The sequence below is a fragment of the Dasypus novemcinctus genome, chromosome 2 (genome assembly GCF_030445035.2).
Source record: "Dasypus novemcinctus isolate mDasNov1 chromosome 2, mDasNov1.1.hap2, whole genome shotgun sequence".
Taxonomy (NCBI): Eukaryota; Metazoa; Chordata; class Mammalia; order Cingulata; family Dasypodidae; genus Dasypus; species Dasypus novemcinctus.
Genome location: NC_080674.1, coordinates 68743635 through 68765852, shown reverse-complemented (window position 1 = coordinate 68765852; position 22218 = coordinate 68743635). Strand labels below are relative to the sequence as shown.

At 37.8% G+C, this 22218-nt stretch overlaps 1 protein-coding gene across 9 annotated transcripts in view; it reads right to left on the bottom strand.

Moving 5' to 3' along the window:
- The window catches only part of MAST4 (microtubule associated serine/threonine kinase family member 4), a 632991-nt gene that overhangs the window by 93039 nt on the left and 517734 nt on the right, over nt 1–22218 (bottom strand). For all 9 annotated transcript variants that reach the window (XM_058309528.1, XM_071208385.1, XM_004465586.5 and 6 more), the window contains one exon: nt 13278–13366. In XM_058309528.1, the coding sequence (XP_058165511.1) occupies nt 13278–13366 (89 nt within the window). The remainder of the gene's footprint in view (nt 1–13277; nt 13367–22218) is intronic.

Genomic DNA, 22218 nt, shown 5'->3' with positions numbered 1-22218 from the left:
AGCTGCACTGAGTCTCTCTCCTGGAGTGGGTTTCAAACTTACACAGGTACGTGTATATGTATGCATCTTTAGTTACCAATATTTTAGCTCAAGCAAAAGATTACTCCTTAGCCCAAATTGAAAAAAAAAAAAAAAAGGCTGAATATCTGTGGCTGAAGCACAGGTGGGAGTTCTGTGAACTCATTCCCAGATCACCCCTATTCCTCCCAATCACTGAGGTAGCCCCTCTGGAACCGCTGTAGTACTGATCCCCTGGAGTTATTATTTTTTTTCAAAGTGCTGTAATTTTCCAAATCAGTCCTAAACCACAGTGAGTACACAAGTGGAGGTACCTCCAAAACCTTTTATGCTAAACTGAAAATATCAGAGTCTACTGCAAATGTGTTCCAGCAGAGACTGTCATATGGATACCATGCCCCACTGTCAACCACCCACTTGCAGACTGAAATAAGCCCATGTTCTTCTAATATGCTTCGTACTTATACACTATGGTATCCATCATTTCTAACTACGTCATGAATTCTGATTGGTTACAATAACACTTCAGTTGTTTCTTAATACCTCACACTGTTATAGTACTTTATTAGATTGCAAAAACTTTCACATTTAAGCAATCATATAAGGTTGCAAGGACCAGTTTTAGTATTTCTGGTTTTTATATGGAGGGTCAGAACCTAGGGAGGGACTTACCCAAAATAGCATTGCTGATATGAGGTAGAGCTGGGGCTAAAATTATGCCAAGGTACAGTGTTTATTACGCATGCTGTTTAGTAATTTATCATCTATTAGAGATGACAGAATTAAAGAGGCTCATGCCACAGGATTACTAAATTAGATAGCAGTTTGACGTTTCCACACTAGAACCCAGTCCTCAATGAATTACCATGATGTCACTGGGTACAAATTTCCTGGAAGTTTAATAGAACTAACTATTGTTTCATGTTGAAAGAACACACTTGAGATGTACCGAGATACACACAAAATTATTTTGATGCCAACACAACGAATTCTTGATGCTTATTAAATGTCATTTGCAGCAGGCATTAAAGAGCATTTCCTATGGACACAATCTCTGACTCTTAGGGACTCAAAAATCCAAGCCAGAAACAATGGATGACCCAACAACACACACAAATAATAAAAGGCCAGCACTTAAAAAAAATGCCTTCCCAGATCAAGCTAAGAAACTAACCAGTTGCCTATAAAGATTTTATGTGTGCTATTCTTTACTACACTAGTTAAAAGAACAAAAATCTGGAACAGCCAAAATGTTCATAAGGGTAAAAGATAGTTAAGGTACATTCATGAAATGGAATATTTTGTATCCATTAAAACACAAGTAATGGCATAGAAAAAAATTAGAATATCATACTAAAAAGAAAGTGATCAACACAAAATAATTTCTTTGATGTCATACATGTAAATCAACAAATTTATATGAATACATAAATTTATATTAAGAAATTTTTGTGTATGTAAACATTATAAACATAATAGACCTATATATAAAAAATATACATATTTAGATATATGTCCAAATATGAAGTATTTAATTTTGTATGGGAGATAAGAATACAGATGATTTTTAAATTCTTCTTTGAATTTCCTTGTATTTTCCAAATTTTATACAATGAACATGTACAGCTTTTGTAAACAGTTTTTAAAGCACATTTAAAAACACCTAATAGGGAAGCAGACTTGATCCAATGGATAGGGCGTCCGTCTACCATATGGGAGGTCTGCGGTTCAAACCCCGGGCCTCCTTGACTGTGTGGAGCTGACCCATGCGCAGTGCTGATGCGCGCAAGGAGTGCCCTACCATGCAGGGGTGCCCCCCATGTAGGGGAGCCCCACGCTCAAGGAGTGCACCCCGTAAGAATAGCCGCCTAGTGTGAAAGAAAGTACAGCCTGCCCAAGAATGGTGCCGCACACACGGAGAGGAGAGCTGACACAACAAGATGATGCAACAAAAAGAAACACAGATTCCCAGTGCCACTGTTAAGTACAGAAGCGGTCACAGAAGAACACACAGCAAATGGTCACAGGGAGCACACAACTGGGGGCTGGGGGAAGGGGAGAGAAATAAATTTTTTTAAAAATCTTAAAAAAAATAAAAAAATAAAAATACCTAATGCATTTCAATTTTCTTTCAAGCAAAGACCATCTCTTCCTCCTAAAACTATATAACTTTTCTTGTATTTGTAATATTCTAAATTTTCCCCAAGTTTCTCCTCCTTACTCTAGGGCATGCTAATATCTACCATCAACTCCAAGGCAGGCGTGCTAATGGGTTTCTCTTTCCCACAGTTCAACCCTCAAAGCTTCTGACAGTTATTCCAGTGAATGTAGCATCCTCACACTTCATGATAAGCTCTGTAATTACCCAGTGTTATTCCTATGATAAAAGCTCAGGACTTGAAAAGCCTGCAACTTAAATAGCTTTTGTAAAGAAGTACTTACAGGTGCAGTAAATACAAAAATCTGCATTAAAGCATCATTGAAGATGAAATTGTAATTATGCCACAGTAAGTTCAACAACAGAGATGGCATTGCTATACTTAGTTTATTTTTTTTAGGAGGTACCAGGGATTGAACCTGGAACCTCATGTATGGGAAGCAGGCACTCAACTGCTGAGCTATACCTGCTTCCCTGTACATATTTAAATGTGCCAGAAAAGGAAAATTCTCTCAAATATAAATGTAAAATATAAAGTTTGAGCCCTCCCCCTTGAAGGCTGTCAAATGGGTGTGGGCAACTTGGTTGTATTGTGCACCTGGTCTTCTAGCAAGGGCACTGGGCACTTCACGCAGGCAGCTGGCTGACTCAGACATTACTGGGTCCCTGTCACGGGATCTTTACTCTCCATAGAAGAGTTACTTTTACTGTAATACAAGTCCACACATTCTTGGAAGGAAGGCAAGTCTGTAGTTAGAATACAGCTTTAGATTCCTAACTCAAGTTTGGATATAACTTCAGGGTAAGATGGAGAAGACTGAGTCATTCCCACCATAAGATCAGAAAACCTGGAGCCCCGCTGAAGTCAATGGCTGTCCAGCTGAGATCATCATGGTCTGGAGGTATTGACTATGAGGAAAGCAGTGATTTAGCAAGGATTTTAATTGCACTTGAATACACTTTTTTACTTTCTAGATGATCATTTATCTTATATGTTCAAATTCCTCTGGACATTAGGCAGTCTCTTATTTTCTCAATAGATTCAAAAAAGTTATTTTTTCTTGGCCAATCTGAATATATAAACTTGCAGAAATAAATAACACGTTAATTATATTGCTTAATATGTTAGTATATTTTAAAACAATGAAATGTAAAATTAGCATCACATGGTATGAGATTTAAATCTCAAAAATATCTACTCCAAAAAAACAATTATTTCAATCTCTGATTGTAGTGTTTTATGGAATTTAAAACTAAAATGATCCTCTATTAGAAAATGCCTCAATAACTTTCATGGAAAGTGGCTCTTTTGGACTCCAGTTTCTCAAGAACTCTTTCCCTTCCAAAATGTGTAAGAATCTCTTTTTCACAGTTAAAGAAAAACAATAACAAAAAAACCCTCAAGTATTTCTAATATCTGTTTTCTATCCAAAAGAGAAAATTTCAGCTGTTTCCTTACTTTAGATAAAGCACTGCCTGTTTGTTCTTTGGGCTTGGGAAGTTGGGTAATACATTCCTATCCAAAGAGTAGGAAAGGCAGTAGAACACTCTGGGCTTTTCATAAGGGTTGCAACAGATTAGATTATGGGCAGATAAATCAAAGATCTGCCTAATCTACTTTCAAAATAAAGTAACCATGATAACATACCATAATATCTGAGACTTCTTAGCTACTTAAATATAAGAAGACTTCTTTTGGGGAGGAATGAAACCTTGCCTTACACTTAGGTATATAATCCATCTTTGATCATAAAAGTAAGGGAAGTTCTGGGCATTTCTTCATAAACAGTTACATATTCACTCAACTAATAATTGTTGCATGCGTGCTAGGGCTTGGGACTTGCTAGTAAAATGTTACCACTCTCCTTCTGTGGGAGTCTTCTCTTCTCCTGTATTTTGTGACCAACACACTCTCCTATTTGCCTCTCAGGGTGCTGCTTCTTGGTCTCTTGTTGGTCTTCTTGAGAACTCTAGATGTTGGCACTGCTAGGCCCAGAAAAGACACTCTCCCTCAATGTCCATTCCTTTCCAAGGTTTTAAATATCAACTATGCACCAAATAGCTTCCAAATTTATACACCCAGCACAGAACCAACCCTTTCACCTAAAACAGCATACATATGTCACTTTGCTGTCTTACGGGCAACTTAAGCCCACCGTGCTGCAAAGGGAACTCTTAAGCATTAGCTCTAATCTGTTCTTCCTGTCTTCTCCCTCTTGGTCAATGGCTCTTCCACCCAGCCATATTCTCAAGACACTTGGAGCCACCTGTGATCCACTGCAAATTCCTTATTAAAGAAAAAAAAAAAAAAGAATGAAGAACCTTTTCCAATGAATGGGGATTAAAATCTGACTGGCTGGCTGCCAAGGGGGCCAATATATTTTTTTAAATGGGGGAAAAAAGTTGGCACACTTTTGTTAACAGAGGAGCTTTAAAATTAAACTTAGGAGTCAGATTCCTATAGTTCTAATTTACAATGAAAGAGTATAAAAAGCTAAACTAAAGGCCATTCAGATTAAATTCTGCTACATGTCTAGATTAAGGAAACATGAAATGTCGGTCATTAAGTTATTATTAGGAAGAGCTCACATGTAAACACTGTAGTTTTCTCAGAAGACCGAAATGATGAAAGCAGGTCACAAGACAGGTGGAGTCACATGGAGGAATTGACTAATACTAATCTTAGGGATGTATAGTAATTCAATACAAAGCACTATCGAAATTAGGGAAATATAGCCTGACGTCAGTTCATCTGATTTTATCATTCTTTTCCTTAAGCAGGATGAGCAAGATATGTCACATTCAAGCCAACGACTGGCAATTACACAAAGGCCCAAAGATTAAAAAATAAAACTAGAAGTGTAGCATGGAATAAGAAAGACGGTATTCTCCATAATTCAGAGAAACTTGAAATCAAAGCACAGTTGCACTGTGAAATTGTATCACTTGGGCACGCACCCTAAATGAATAAATCTGATTCACCTAGTGATTTGTTCTACCCAAAGCTGACTAAGGAAACCAACCAGATAAACTTTAGCCATATGATTTGACTATTTTAACCAGCATAAAATGAAACACTAAGGGAATGACATCAAGGTGCTCTGGACTAAAACCAAGGTTTTATAAATTTATGCAGATTTTATTGAGATATGCTTATAATTAGATAAGAATGGCAATGGTTAATCAAGTGAGAAATTCCTCTGGAGCAAAATGGAAAGTTTCTGTCATTTTAAAGAAAGAGTGGTATAGATGGCATCAGGAAACCTAACTTCTATTAAGGCTAACAACGGATTTGCTATAACTCCGTAAGGCCTATAATCTTGTTTTGTCTTATTCCCCAAATATATAGGTGAGGGAATTACTTGTCTTCTGTCTTTACCAGGACGTCTATAGGTGAGTCACTGTCTTGCTGAATGAACATTTAATTAAAGATCTATAAAGAGGGCTCAAAGACTTGGGTAAATAATATTTTGAGTATGGAAAACCAGCTAAAGGCTTCTGAATTAAAGTCACAAAATAAATGAAACAAAGGCTAGGTCCCCAGCCTCATCTTATCCAAGCAGAAATCTTTCACTGGTACCTAAAGATCATCCATCTCTATTAACTAAGTTACTCCCACAAGCAAACTCAAATCCAGGCATACCAGCTTTCCTTTTTTGTGTGTGATGGCACCACAAACATTTGAACAGAAATCTTTAAGGTGTAAAATCTCCCCTGGAAGTCTGGGTGTTGAGAGAAACTGTTTTTAGTCCTTCATTGCTCTCAGTCTTTCTCCCTTTGTAGGCTGGCCTATGAAGTTTAGGACACATTCAGAAAAACAGGTGCTCAAAACCTTGCTCAGTAATTGGAAAACCATCACCCTCTGCTGACAGATCTCAGAGTATGAGGCGGTAAAGAACTGCATCACTGATACTAAACTAGCCTAGCACTGAGAGGGCAAGGATGCAGTGTGATCAGAGCAGGCAGTTCTTAAAAGCAAGTTCTGCCTTGTTAAACAATGAAACTCGACAACAACAAAAAAGAGAAGAAGCTAGAAAGAAAGACTGACAAAATCTGACCACACACAAAAAAATCTGAAATACAAAAATTAAAACTTCTTTGGTTAAAAAAAAACAACAGGAAAAAAGTGAAATGGCAAGTGGCAAATTGGAAAAGAATACTGGTGGGATTATGAAAGGTTAATATCTATACCTATATCTCAAGTCTTACAAACCAATAAGAAAAAAAAATCAAACAAGAGACAGTGGAAGAAAATATAAATAACAGAAGAAGACATACAAATGGTTAATGAATATAGTAAAAATTCAAACCCCACAATAATTAACAATACATTAAAAACACCAGGATACTATGTTTGGCATAAATTGATGGAAGTTTAAAAATTATAACATTCAGTATTGGCATGGGGTGGGAGTAAAATAAAAAGTTTCAGCATATGCATTCCAGTCACATGTATGGACAGATTTGTCCATACAAACTTACACATTTACATACACAAAGGGAAAAAAAGACTGAAGAGCATCAATATAATGTTACTGGAGGGATTTATATTTTCTATACACTATCAGCTTTACTGTTACAAATAAGAAAATCACAATTTTTAAACCAAACCAGCCTTGAAGATTAGAGAAAAGGGAAACTGCTTGTGAAATTTTGCCATATTCTTAAAATGATACCGAGTCATATAGATATTGGTGAACCTGATTGGCATTGTGGGCCAAAATTTCAAATCATAACAGATTCCTTATTTTCCAACTACACATCTTCGAAACTTATGATTCACAATTTCAGGGCAGTGGATTGTTATGAAGTTCTTCACCAACATCAAGAATGGTGCTGTATAATATACTGAAGCTCTCTGGGATTTCTCTGGCACACTAGAATGGTTACTTTGCTCTAACCCACACAGTCTTCCTAGAATTCATTAGTTTGCTCTTAAAACTTTTTCTTATCTCTACTCCATTGTCAGACTATTAACTTGCAATTCTTCGCATCAGCATGCTTGTCTACAAAACCATTGCCTTTCACCCCATCCAATTTAGAGTGTTGCATCTGATGAATGAATTGCATGGCTGAAGTGAGTAGAATTGATATAGTCCAAATGCAAGGTGAGGAAGTTATAAAGTGGTGAGACCAATTTTCACATGTGGCTTGTAAAGACTCCAAACAATTCCAAGAGTTTCAGATTCTCACAATTTTCAGAAAGAATAAAAACTGCTGGGAAAATGTGCATGATATCTTTACATTACTATTTAGAAGCCACCTTATTTTTTATAAGCTGGGTTGTGTGTGTTAAGCCAAACCCCTGCCAAGGACTTGGAGATAATGAAGGGATTTTTCCAAATTTCTACTTGGAAGTTATATTGTTTTAATACAGTCTCTTCATTTCTCTTTATTTTTGTCCCTCTGGGCCTCCTTTAGCTTAGTTACATCATTGAAGAGAGGACCAGTGAAGAGAGCTGTATCAAACACAGTGATAACTAACCCTTCAAAAATGAGGTCCCTTTATAACCTAAATTAAATATATATGTGTGTGTATAATAATTTATGGAAGTTTTTCCAACTAGACACTTACCTTATGGTCCATATAAACTTAGAAGTTTAGGGATATTTCCTATCTTTAATAATTCCTAGAAGTGACGAATAGAAAAGTGAACGTCCTTTATACCTTTTCTTTCAGAAACCCTCTTATAAATGAATCAAAGTAGCCAACTGCAAATTCTTCATAAAATAAATTTTCAAACCACAAAAGGTTATATATGTTGGCCATCAGGGCTACATATGCTGCCTTAGGACTTTAAAATCCTGGTGTCAATAGGTCTCAGTTACTTATTGCCATCTAGCCTTTGGCACATCAACTTTATCACCCTTAAAATTCATACTTTCACCCATTTGAATCAAAATGCAATATGGACGTAATAGCATGATAAGCAGGATCTCCAAGATTCCTGTCCTCTAGTTATTCAGTCAAACCCTAATTTAGGTACTGCTGTGAAGGGATTTTATAGATGTAACTGAAGTTCCAAGTCAGCTGAGCTTAAAATACAGAGACTATCTGGGTGGGCTTGATCCAGTTGGATGAGGCTCTACAGTTTACTTTTGGTGATGGCAGCAGAAGTCAGAGATTGGAAGCACTAAAGTGATCCGATGCATCATCTGCTGACTTGAAGATGGAGGAAGGCAGCTTCTAGAAGCTGAAAGTGGTCCGTGTCTGCCAGCCAGCAAGAGAACTGAGACCTCGGTCCTCCAACTGCAAGGGCCTGAAGGCTGCCAACAAGATGAATGAGCTTGGATATGGATTCTTTCTCAGAGTCTCTAGATAATAGCCCAGTTCAGTTGACACCTTGATTTTGACCTTGCGATACCCTAAGCAAAGAATCCAGGCCAGCCTGCCTGGACTTGGGGCCTACGGATCTGTAAGATGAATATATGGGTGTTAAGCCACTAAGTTTATGGTAATTTGTTACAAAGCAATAGAATATTTATAGATATTATTCTATGGTCTTTTATTGGTTTTACTTTGAAAGTTTTTTTATTTTAAAAGCTCTGTATGCTAATTTCCTTACCCTATTATCCCTGTTTCCCAAGTATAAACACCATTAAGAGTTCCTTCTTTTTCCTAAAATGTCCTATGAATATATGCAAATAACCAAGTATGTTTGTGTGATATACTTTAAAACACACAGACATGAACATATTTCATATAGTTTTTTCACTTACTCTATCTTGGGTATCTTTCCATATCAGCATATAAAAATCTATCTCATTCTTGTAACAATCATGTAGTGTTAGATTATATGCCTAAATCATTATTTACTTAATCAGTCCTTTTGGATGGACAAGTTAAATAAAACACCAATAATAACTTATCTTTCCATTTGCTAGTTACAAGCAATGCTATACTTATGATTCTCTGTTATTCTGTGAGATTATCAGTAAGATAAATTTCTAAAGACAGATTCACTTGGCCCAAAGGTAAATTCATTTGAAATTTTAACCAATAATACAAACTGCTAATCAAAATGATTGTATCAATTCCCGTTACCATTTATGCCATGTGTGAGGGACTAGTTCTTCACACACTTGCTATCATTGGTTTTCAATCAATCTTATTAAAACTTTTTTTTATAATATTCTAAGTAAATGATACTATCTATCCTATTATACTCATATTTCTCTTATGATTGTAATGAAGCATCATTCATATGTTTTGCTAGTCTTTTATATTTATTTATTTTTCTCTGATGTAGCTATCATGTGTACCTTCTATTTTTCTATTTGTGCTTTCATGATTTTCATGGTGATTTACACAAGCTCTTTGTATATTAAGAAAATCAGATGTTTGCCAGTCATGGGCTAAAAAAATATTCTTCTAATTTGGTTTTCTTTTGATTTTGTCTATTATGAAGAAATTTTCATTTTAGGAGAATCTTTTTCCTTTAAGGCTTCTAGATTATATTTCATGTTTAGAAAAATCTTCCTGGAAATTAAAGCCAGTGATTTTCCACCTTTCTTCTTTTTTAAGGGATGGTCCTGGTCCCTTGCTTTGAGGAATCCCTTGCTCTCCACAACCTTATATTTGTGAAAATATGCTCCAGCACACTGTGCCAGTGTCTGTTTTTCCTCAGAGCACTACTGACACCTCAATGCAAATAAGTGAATTTCACCATCTCTATGGAGATGGTGGATACAAATTCACAAGTCAGCGGTGAGTGGCCTGACCCACACAATCACTATCAATGAAAAACAAAAAGTGTAACTTTAACTTTTGCATTTATAAAGCACCAAGAGATGGTACTTTTCTTCCTCTTGTTTCTCATGAAGACATGGTGGAACCCTCACCTGGCATTCTGAGTATCACACAGAGCAGAGGAGCCTAAAGAAGAGCTAAAGAGCCTAACAAGTGAAGAGACATTTCACATTATCAAGACATGAAGATCGGCCCTTTATTTCATTTACATTTTTCCTTTTCTTTATACAGAAATAGAAATCTACCAGACTGTGATAAATGCCACTTCTCACAAAAAGCCTGACAGACTTCCAAGTGAGTAACAACCTGAAGGCTCCACAACATAAGGAAAAACACTTTAGAACCTGAAAGACAGACCTTGCTCTGTTTGCTCCACTGACTCAAAACTAAAATTATAAAGGGAAAAGAATTCAAACTATGTTTATATAGAGAAAATAAAAATAATTAAAAGAATATTAAAGTTTTAACTGCATTTTCTTGATATTAGAAATGAAGAAAATCACAGTAATAACTAATCGTGTGCATAAAGCATAATGCAACTATTACAGAAGGTTACTAAAAGGAGATAAAATTTTTTAATCTATTGAATTGTATATAAGAAATAAAATCCAACATTCACTTACTACCTAGTACATAATGCTGGGCACTGTGCTGGGTGCTGGAAGATGCAAAGATAAAAAAAGCTTCAATTCCAGCCCCCAAGTAAGATATTTGTTCTTACTTGACCCTCTGTAGGTTTTTGCTATTATGGTAGAGATACAATATAAATGTCTAAAGTATAAAGGATAATATAAATATCTATGTGCTCACCATAAAGCTTTAAGACTAAAATATTACCAACTTCTTAACCCTCTTTCCAATTTTACCCCCCTCACTCCTCAGATGTAACTAATATCATAAAATTGGTCTTTTAAATCACATTTTCCTCTAGATTCATATAAATATATGAATCCTAAACAAAATATTGTATGTAGCATGCTGTTAACTTTAAAAGTATGGTTTAAATAATATTCTTCTGCAACTTGCTTTTGTTGCCCACATTATATTTGAGTTTCATCCATGTAAATATGTGCAGCTCTTGTTTGTTTTCTATGTGGCATAGTGCGCTGTGTATGACTATACCATGCTTTTGAAACCTATTTTCCAGTTGATTTAGGTTGTTTCAAAACTTTCAGCTATTGGGAAACGGACTTGGCCCAGTGGTTAGGGCGACTGTTTGCCACATGGGAGGTCTGCGGTTCAAACCCCGGGCCTCCTTGACCCGTGTGGAGCTGGCCCATGCGCAGTGCTGATGCGCGCAAGGAGTGCCCTGCCACATAGGGGTGTTCCCGGCGTAGGGGAGCCCCACGCACAAGGAGTGCACCCGAAAGGAGAGCTGCCTAGCGCGAAAGAAAGTGCAGCCTTTCCCAGGAATGGCGCCGCCCACACTTCCCATGCCTCCGACAACAGAAGCGGACAAAAAAAACAAGACGCAGCAAATAGACACAGAGAACAGACAACCGGGGGAGGGGGGGAAATTAAATAAATAAATAAATCTTTAAAAACAAACAAACAAACAAAAACTTTCAGCTATTATAAACAATGCTGTTATGAGTGCTCTAGAACATTTCTTCTCATGTGCAAGAGTTTCTCTATGGTATCACATGGGAGGGGCATTTCTGGACTTCAGCGTTTTTTTTTTTGAGGAGATTGAACCTGGGACCTCATATGTGGGAAGCGGCACTCAAGCCACACCTGCTCCCCTTCATTGGACTTGTTAAATGGCATCAAAATTGTATCAATTTATCTTTTACCTTTTCACTTGGACCTTTTAAACAATTTTTTACCATAGGAAAAATAAAACTTCATCTAAAACAGGTAAGCACCTCTTTGTCCCTTCATCTCATCAAACATATCAAATAACTTTCACTCTCAACTCAAGTGTTCCCTGGAACTCATGGATGGAGTTTTGGAAAAGAGTGACAGTCTTACATTTAAATATAAAAACAATACCATTAGAGAGTTCATCCATGTCAAATCAGAGTTAAAAAAAAAAACCTGGAAAAGAAAAAAAATAAAATAAAAAAGGAAAAAAGTAACAAAAAATAATTAAAAATTTAAAAAATACTTGGAAATAAGTTTAGTCTCTCATCCTTTCAACTCATCTTCCTCGACACTACTGAAGATAACTTGCTAAACCACATATCCTCCCCAAATACTTAAAAAGCATTCAAAGTAAAAATGACTTCCAATCACTGACCTCTACCTGCCTTTCAGTCTTTATATTCTCCTCAACGATCAGCACACACACATCAAACATGGGGAATTCCCTTTCTCTCCTGCCAAAATCTTGCCCATCTTTCACCTTCTTAGGCAAGTGGCTCCTCTAAATGCTCCCAGACATCCCTGATTGGAAGTAACTCTTCTCTTCTTTGCACAACCTTGGGTAAAACTTTTTATTAAAAAAACAAAGTATTAAAATATTAAAAAAACAAAATATTAAAGAAGTCTTCCTTGCACAGTTTTTGTAATATGAAGCTACAAAGTACTTAGAGCCAAGAACCTCATCTCTCTTTTTTTTTTCAAAGATTCATTTATTTATTTAATTCCCCCCTCCCCTGGTTGTTTGTTCTTGGTGTCTATTTGCTGCGTCTTGTTTCTTTGTCCGCTTCTGTTGTCGTCAGCAGCATGGGAAGTGTGGGCGGCGCCATTCCTGGGCAGGCTGCTCTTTCCTTTCACGCTGGGCGGCTTTCCTCACGGGCGCACTCCTTGCGCGTGGGGCTCCCCCACGCGGGGGACACCCTTGCATGGCACGGCACTCCTTGCGCGCATCAGCACTGCGCATGGCCAGCTCCACACGGGTCAAGGAGGCCCGGGGTTTGAACCGCGGACCTTCCATATGGTAGACGGACGCCCTAACCACTGGGCCAAAGTCCGTTTCCCAAGAACCTCATCTCTTGAACCTTCATTGTCCTTAAACTGCCCATCATAATATGATACACACATTCAATTCCAGGGAGAAAAATGCTAAACGGCCCTTAACACTAATCCCCTTTATGTGAGCTATAATGTCTACATTTCTCAAAAATAATCTTACCATGGAATTGCCTTGCTTCATCCAAAATTCCAGAAATGGAGAAAGAAATCTTTGAAAAAGGACTGAACTCACAGAAAAAGAAACTCTATATTCCAGAGTCCTGAACAAAATATATGGTTTTGGTTAACTTATCTGAAAGAAAAATTTAGTGATAAAAGAATGGGAAAACCAAGACACTAAGATGTAAAGACACACCTGAACTTCAAAATACCTGTATTAGTTTTAAAATTCACAAAAAGAAGTAAAACAAAGCTCAGGAAAGGGTACTTCATTACCTGCATGAGCAGAGAGAGGGGAGTGCGGTCGAGGCAATGCTGGTGACTGCCCATTGCCTATCAAGCTTTTCCGGTTGCTTGTTCGGCAACTGTCAAAAGGAAAGGAAAAACAAAGTTTTAAAAAGAGAACACAGCATGAGTAACGTTCAATTATGCCCAACGTAGACAGAGATCAGGTTGAGCAACCTATCTATCCCTCATGCTACTGCTAAAATTATTGCAAGTTAATGCACATTTACTAATATTTAAGGGGTCGCTATGTCTTGAATACTAGAAAACACAATATATTCCTACAGCATAACACCATCAGTGAAACTATAATCAAATGCCTTTTTGCAGCTCTTGATGGCAAATATGTAACATGTCATACACCCAAGTGATAAAGGATTCAAATCAGCAAACCACAGGTAGCATCTTTGTTGACATGAATTTTCTAATGCAAAATTACATACAATGAAGTACAGTGACGTTAATCTTACCATGATGCACTAATTAAAAATCTAATTTTTTAGACACATTTCATATTTGTGCCTTTTGTCAGTAGAACACTCAATGCCAAAGATAAATGTATTTCACTATGCATTCATTCTTCATCCTGCATCCAAATTCATGTTTTGGAATCAAAAAACAGATCCCAGTTTGTATTAAAATCAGAAATGGTCCTTTTTCACAGGCAAGCTACTTACTGGTTTTACCCTGAGTACACAGTAAATAGAAATAAATACCTACATATGAGCACAGAGTAATTATTTCTTCATGCTTTTGCTAAAAGAATGTTCTAAAATTGCTAATTTGATTTCAAAGTAACTTTTGTAAACTTTAAAGAATAAAACAAATACAAAATTAGTTGATGGTGAAGAGATGATCTTATTTTCATTTGCTTTTCTTCAATGCAGACTGGAAATTTAATTACTATTGTTAGTAATGCAGTTAGAAAAGGGTGATGAATTCTTTTTTTTTTTTTTTTAAAGATTTATTTATTTTATTTAATTTCCCCCCCTCCCCTGGTTGTCTGTTCTTGGTGTCTGTTTGCTGCGTCTTGTTTCTTTGTCCGCTTCTGTTGTCGTCAGCGGCGCCCGCTTCTGTTGTCGTCAGCGGCACGGGAAGTGTGGGCGGCGCCATTCCTGGGCAGGCTGGACTTTCTTTTCACGCTGGGCGGCTTTCCTCACGGGCGCACTCCTTGCGCGTGGGGCTCCCCTACGCGGGGGACACCCTTGTGTGGCACGGCACTCCTTGCGCGCATCAGCACTGCGCATGGCCAGCTCCACACGGGTCAAGGAGGCCCGGGGTTTGAACCGTGGACCTCCCATATGGTAGACGGACGCCCTAACCACTGGGCCAAAGTCCGTTTCCCGAATTCTTCACCTATAAAGTTTAGGGCTAAGTGTCTCCATTCTCCTACACATGTGTTGTCCTCAAGTAAGGGTTTACTGCAATATCTTAATTCAGATCAGAAATATCTCCTGACTTCAAAACTCTAAATTAGTGACAGTGAGTGGACATATTTTGTGATCTGTGTAAAATATCAGAAAAGAACTTTTCTAAGTGCTCAAATAATACATTTCAAAAACTAACCCAACTTCTTTCAGCAACATTGACTTGAGAGAGAATTTTTTCTGAGATGTTTGCTGCTTATTATCATTTGTCAGCATTCCCATATTTATAATTTCTTTAGGTCGGATGTATCATTTTCCTTATTGAAGCAATCAACATCCCCTAGCATTATCTGTGAGTTTAATTAAGACTGCATTTACTCAGCCTTAAAGAAGTTGTTGTATAAGATTAGACCCTTGGTACTTAATTATGAAGGCAGCTTGAGATATTATCAACTTATCTATCTAGAATTGCAACAGGCCTATTAAATTTATAATCATTCAACCAGACAGTGTGATTTGTTTAAAAAAGATACTGTATACTATATTTAGTATTAATTCAAACTGATGTCTCTTTTCATTTCATTAAAAGAATATTAAATATATCAACTCGCTAATGTTAATAAAAGAAATTATAAATGACAGATTTACACCCTGGAAATCTCAGCATATTATTTGTTAATTTGAGGAAATATAGGCCAATTATTATTAAAATGGATATTTGTACCATATTTTTACATTTAGTATTTGATCAAAATCATTTATGAAGATTCTCTTTTGGTATATTTAATTATTAATAAAAATAGTAGTCTAATAAACATCTTAAATAGCAATATCAGTGAAAAATGTTGACAAAACTAAAATTTAGAAAATATTTCTTACAGAACACTTGTAAAATTTGATTTTTCCTAAGAAACATACAGACTAACAGCCAACCTTAACAAGCAAATCCAATAGCCCACCAATTAGATTTAAGACAAACAAATACCTCACAATTGTATCATTTAAAGTCGCCAGAAAAATGGAAAAGTGCTAAATAAAACAAAGAAATGTATAAATAAAACTCCAAATTGGAATAAACTTGTATGGTTCACATAATACCTTACAGTACTCTTGTGTTTGCCTACTTCTCTACAAAGATGTGTGATCTTTGCAAATGGATGATTCATTATGAATTCAATTTAGGGTGAAAGAAAACATACAGACTACTTTATATATGAATACATCAGTAAGTTAAAAGGAGAGAAAAGATAAATGAATTGCCTCAAAATTTAAACACAATTTACAGTATTTAAACAAAGCCTTAACAATCAAAACAGCACACAACTCAAATTGTCTTCTCCAACCTCTCTGTCCATCTTCAACATCAAGCTAGAGATGGTAGTAAAATCTTAATAGGCTTGGAACTTTCCTGAATTTTAAAAAATCAAACAGGAAGCTTTTGACCATGAAATGTTACCCAAGATGGCAAAACCAGTCTTGACTTAGGCAGAGCTGAAACTGATTTCATTGCACGCATACTCATGAAATCAGGTTTTGGCCTTGCCAATGAATTTCTTGCCCATGTTTTTGAAGGTTAAGAGGCATTTTATACTGTATTTAACCCCCAAATACCTAGACCTGGGTACATGTGAATTTTTTAAAACCCAGGAACCGTACTGAGATATTCCATAGATACTTTCCCAAGGTCGGGTTAGGGGAATAGTCATCCAATCTCGATGCTACCTGCTTCTGGCATTTCTGAGAATTACCTAATCTTATCTATTCCCAATAAATGAATTAAAATCTGCACTTAATTCTACAGTAAGAAAATTCCTAGTGGGCAGGACCTGGAAGTATTTACTCCTAGGTTGCCACAGAACTTGGCAGTGCCCACGTTAATTATGACGTTGGTGCAAAATGCTGAAATGACTTTTGTTGTCAGTGTCTTCATCCAGGTATCATATACTTTTCTGCCTATTGAAGGCATCCTTTGTGAGGAAGGCTCCCCAGGTGTTGGTGACCACACCGTATGAATCTAATCCACAAACCGATTAAATAATGGAAATAGGGAAGCCGACTTGGCCCAGTGGTTAGGGCATCCGTCTACCACATGGGAGGTCTGCAGTTCAAACCCTGGGCCTCCTTGCTCCGTGTGGAGCTGGCCATGCGCAGCGCTGATGCGCGCAAGGAGTGCCCTGCCATGCAGGGGAGCCCCCATGTAGGGGAGCCTCATGCGCAAGGAGTGCGCCCCGTAAGGAGAGACACCCAGCACGAAAGAAAGTTCAGCCTCCTCAGGAATGACGTCGCACACACGGAGAGCTGACACAACAAGATGATGCAACAAGAAGAAACACAGATTCCCGAGCCACTGACAACAACAGAAGTGGACAAAGAAGGACACGCAGCAAATAAACATAGAGAACAGACAACTGGGGTAGGGGGGTGGGAAGGGGAGAGAAATGAAGATTAATAAATCTTAGAAAAAAAATAATGGAAATAGCTCTTTGCAGGTAAACTAAAGGTCCCTTTCCTTTCACCAACATAACTAAGTAGATTTTGCCTTGCTTTTTCTTAAGCAGCCAGCCAGAGAAAAATTAGTGATATCCTACCAAGTAAAATAGGAACATAACTTTCACTATGGTAGAAAACTCTTAACCTTTATAATTTACCCTCATCCAAGTATTTGAACTTGTAAACACTCATGTCTAGTTTCCAGCATTCATTGCAAAAATGATACTGAAGAACAGTTACAAACCCAAATTTCAGCTATTCTATCTCAAAAGGCCTTCTTAATGCTTCACTCTTCAAGAAGAAATGGAAACAGTTCATCCTGCCCCTGCTCAGATTTGAAAGCCAAACACAGGAATATCCACTTGCCACAGAACATCCCTTCCTCTTCAGTTCTCCAGTGAAGTAACACATGGAAAAACTCACTTTTCCTGTGGATAACATGCTCAATTTATTCCTCTGAATTTGGAAGGTGAGACCATTCTTCTATTAATGGATATGGCACAATCAGATTCTTTGTGTAAAAATAAAAATATTTAGTTTGAGAGGATGGTCACTACAGTGTAAGGCAAGGGCAACAATAAACAATGGATTAGGGTGGGGCCTGATGATCCCCGGTAAGCCTTTCTTTTGACCTCATTTATTTGGCTCCTCCCTTGAAAGGTCCACCCATGGACAACTATGAGGCACAGAAAGATAGTCTTACACAAGCACATAGCTCACAAATATTGTTTACTGTGGACCTGGAATCCGAGAAGAATGGGGAGGTGGAAAGATGGTGACAGTACTTTTGACTGCGTAGGATTGGCTGGCCTCTGGGGACTGGGAGGTGAGACAGGCTGGAACAGAACCCTCTTAAGAATGTCACAGCTGGAAGGGCACTCAGGTGGAAATGCTTTAGAGTGAGATGTGGCCACCACAGGGTGAGTTTTATTGGTCTTGATATTCTTTGGCTCAGGCAGACGAAGTGGGGATTGAACAGGTCACCACCACTGTTCCTGAGATCACTATTACCATTCAAAGCAAGGAGCTGCTCAATCTCTCAACTGCTAACAGGGCCCTCCATTTGCAAGGAAGAAAAAGAGGTAGATTCTGCATTTCCACGTTTAAATCAGCCTTGACTTGGTTGAGGGTCAAACAGGAATATGGATTACTAAGCAGAAGGGACAGTGATGGTGTATGTATTACTGGTTCAAATCCCCCACATTCCATTTCCGCCGAAGCTGTCCTTGTGCTCAGGGTTCTGTTGGGAGGGCTTGGTGGCACTTGTACTCTTCACATCTGGATCTGCCACAAGCAGCTCCTGGCAGAAGAGCCTGTTATTCACTACTTCCCGCCCAAACCCCCTTCCAGGCCTGCAAAGGCTAGGAGGCCCACCATGCTCTGAGTAGCTGAAATGCAGCTTCGTTTTAAATTACATTTATTTTGAGTCGGTAATACTGACAGTGTCTGATCATGGCAAGACAACCTGCAGAGGGAAAACCCCAACAGGCACTTATTTTTACATTCACAGTTAATTTGAAAGGTTCATATTCAGTCTGACATATGACGAACCACCATTGAGGGGCAGTAATAAGTTAGTGAAATGAGTAAGAAGAGCCTCAGTAATTCTGGAAAGCTAGGCTGCAATTAATTCTTCTCGATGAAAAATTTCATAAATTTGCACAAGAGACCAATTATAGACCAAAGCTTTACTGTACATGAACATCTGCTATTTCCTGATACTTTAATAGATTCTGAACATTTGAATATTCCTTAAACAAAGAAGAAGACAGAAATGGAGGAAAGTGGGCATGACTAAGAGGCAGAAATCATCTACCTAATGTGGTATTGATGATTAAATTTATAAACTAGTCCAGCTTCTGTTTGCACATTTCTATAATTGAAGGCATTGGACCAGCTGAGAGAAATACTCATAAACTTAATTTTTTAAGTATGGAAATTTTGAAAAGATAGAAAATATTAAAAATAGCCCAAAACAAATTCCCACCTACTGAAATTAACTGTCACATTTTGTTATATTTATTTCCAATCTTTAAAATACATATATAGACATTAGAGAGGAGCTAAATGTACCGTCTGAAAACCAAACTGGTTCCATTTTCCACTTTCCAACTAAGCAGCCACTAAGAGAATTGTGGCTCGTAACTTTCCAGTCCATGTTTGGTAATTTAGCATACATGCATATATACTTACGAACAATATTTGTGTGCATTTTTACAATTTTATTCATGGTATCACATATCCGGAAAAACTGACAAAGACTTGGAATTGGGCCAAAGAGATTAACTGGTCCCTTTCAGCTCCTTGAAGACTTTGTATACTGGATTCCCCTGGGGATTATCTGATTCTGTATAAGGGTGTGCACCTTTCTCTTTCTATTGACTAGGCTATTTCAAAACTCTGTAGATAGAAAAGTGTAGAAAACTGATCATAATGCAATGACTCTTGTCTGGTAGAGATACATGGATATCCACCCCCACAAAAAAGATGATCCCAAACATTTAAGATCCTGTCCTACAAGGTATTAACCAGTTTTGCATCTACTAGTAAATTCGTTTCAGCATTCCTGATTTCATATGTGTACGTGATGTTGTTTGCGCGCACACACACATACACATATGGCTGATAATCAAAAACTCTTTTGAACCTGTTTTAATATGTGGCTGATGTCCTCATTAATTAACAAGTTAAATAAAATCCCTGATATGTGTTTATTTTATTTGTATGGAAACATTTGGAAAAATTTTATTTTAGGACACCCATTATAGATATTCTGTAACTTACTTTTTTTTTTTTACTTAACATCATATTTTTTGAGTTTTAACCATGGCAACATGAATATGGGTTTAATTCTTTCCTTTTTATAGATCATTCATTTGAAGCAAATTTTAGGATTCTTAAATGCACTAAAATTATATATATGGACATTTCTCTTTCTTCTTTGCAACATTAAAAATATAGGCCTGTGCATTTGCAAATCTGGTTGCAAAAGTCCTGGAGATGCCTTTAGGAAGAAGATGTATTTGAAAGAAAAATTACATCATACAACATTAAAATCTTCTTTGGAGTCCTCTCCCCAAAATCCCATCTTTCCTTCAGATGCTGCCTCTCCATTATCTCCATCTCCCTCTTCACACTATTGTCTTCTTCCAGAAATAACTTTTTCTTATGTAAATCAACCTGCCCTTTTCCTCAGCTTCTCCAAGTCTGCAGCTCTACCCCTTTTCCTGAACAGCAGGGCAAGGCCAGACCTAGAAACAGAATGGATAAGCCCTGTCCTTAGGAGACAGAGGGGGAATGAAGCTTTGATATTTCTGTTCTTGTGGCAAATGTTTGTTCTCATGTGAAGTTAAAGCACTGCCAATGTCTTCCCTGTGGCCTATGAAATCCAGGCTCCCTTCATGCTTCATTAATTCATTCAGAAGACTTTGAGTGCCAAAGATTTGCTGGGCACTATCCTAAACAAACAAACAAAAAATGCCCCTGCCTCAAGGGGCTGACATTCTGGTAGGGGAAGGGGACAATAAAGAAAATGAATTAGTAAGACGTGTAGTCTGGGAGATGGCTAAGGAAAAAAAGAATGCAGAATTTGGAATGGGGAATGCAGGTGTGGGGGTCACATTTTAAAAATAGGTGGTGAGGAAATGCCTCACTGGGGAGGTGATATATATATAAGACCAGAGGGAAGTGGTTGTGGCTCAGTCAGATGAGCTCCCGTCTACCACATGGGAGGTCCTGGGTTCATGTCCCGAGGCCTCCCTGTGAAGGCAGGCTCGCCTGCATGCCGCAAAGCACTGCCTGGACTGCAAGAGCTGCAGAGAGCCAACTCAGCAAGGTGACGCAGTAAAAAAAGAAGGGAGACAAGCAAACAGACACAGAGAGCAGACAGCAAAACAAGCCACAAGGGGGAGGGAGGGGAAATACATAAATACAGACAGAAGAACGTACAGCGAATGGACATAGAGAGCAGACAGCACACACAAAAAAGTGTCAAGTGGGGGGGATAATTTAAAAAATAGATAGATAGATAGACAGATAGATAGATAGACAGACAGACAAATAAGACCAGGAGGTGAGGGATGGCTCACATGCTATCAGAGGGGAGAGCATGCAGCATTCAGATGGGAGAGCATTCAGCAAGAGGGGAGACAGAAGTGTTCAAGAAGAGGCAGCAGTGAGTGTGGCCAGAGTGGAGTAAGCGAGGGGAGAGTGGGGGAAGAAGACAGCAGAGAGATGACGGAAGGCACAACTGTGGGAAATCGCAGGCCATAGCATGGGGGCTGTTTTAGGCCAAGTTCAAAGGGAAGATGTTGGAAGGTTTTGAAGAAGGCCGACACAATCTGACTTAGGCTGGCTACTAAGTTGAAAAGACAAAAGAAGACAAATCAATTAGGAGGTTAAATAGATGTGTATCCCTAATGTACTCTCCTTGATATAGTATTTCATTCTAAAAATTAATTAGTCAAAATTGGCCCTCAAATTCAGTACAAGCATTATGTTAGCTCTTTTTCATAGTCTCCAAACACTGAAGAAATGGCAAATGCTGATGCTGTGGTGACAAGCAAGGCCCTTAGTGCTTCAGGCTGCTTTGGATTTGCATCGATGCAATGACCCAGTTCATAGTTTTCCAGGGCATGTAATTATGAATGCTTACTACTGATATTATCAGCTTGATACTTGAACTTAACTTTTCCATTAGTAGAAAAACTCAACTATAATGGGAATGAATGGTTGCTCATACTGTTTTCACCAAGGAGGAAAAAAATTTAGGTCAACTGCACAGTAAGAGGAAGGGATGTTCTAAGTTTTCAAAAATTCTGAGAAAAGTCAAAGGAAAATTTGTTCTGATATAAATTTCTTTATACAGACTTCTTGGGAATATACCTAATCCATTAAAATACACCTGTAGTGTGGTTTGGTCCAATTTTCTGTCTTCACAGAGGAGGAAGAAATGGCTGGTACATATCGATATTACCACAGCTAGGAAAAAATGCCATTCCACAATTCATTGTAAGAAATACTGATTGTCTATTTCTATATACGAACTACTGTGGAAGATAAGAAAATGAAGAAGA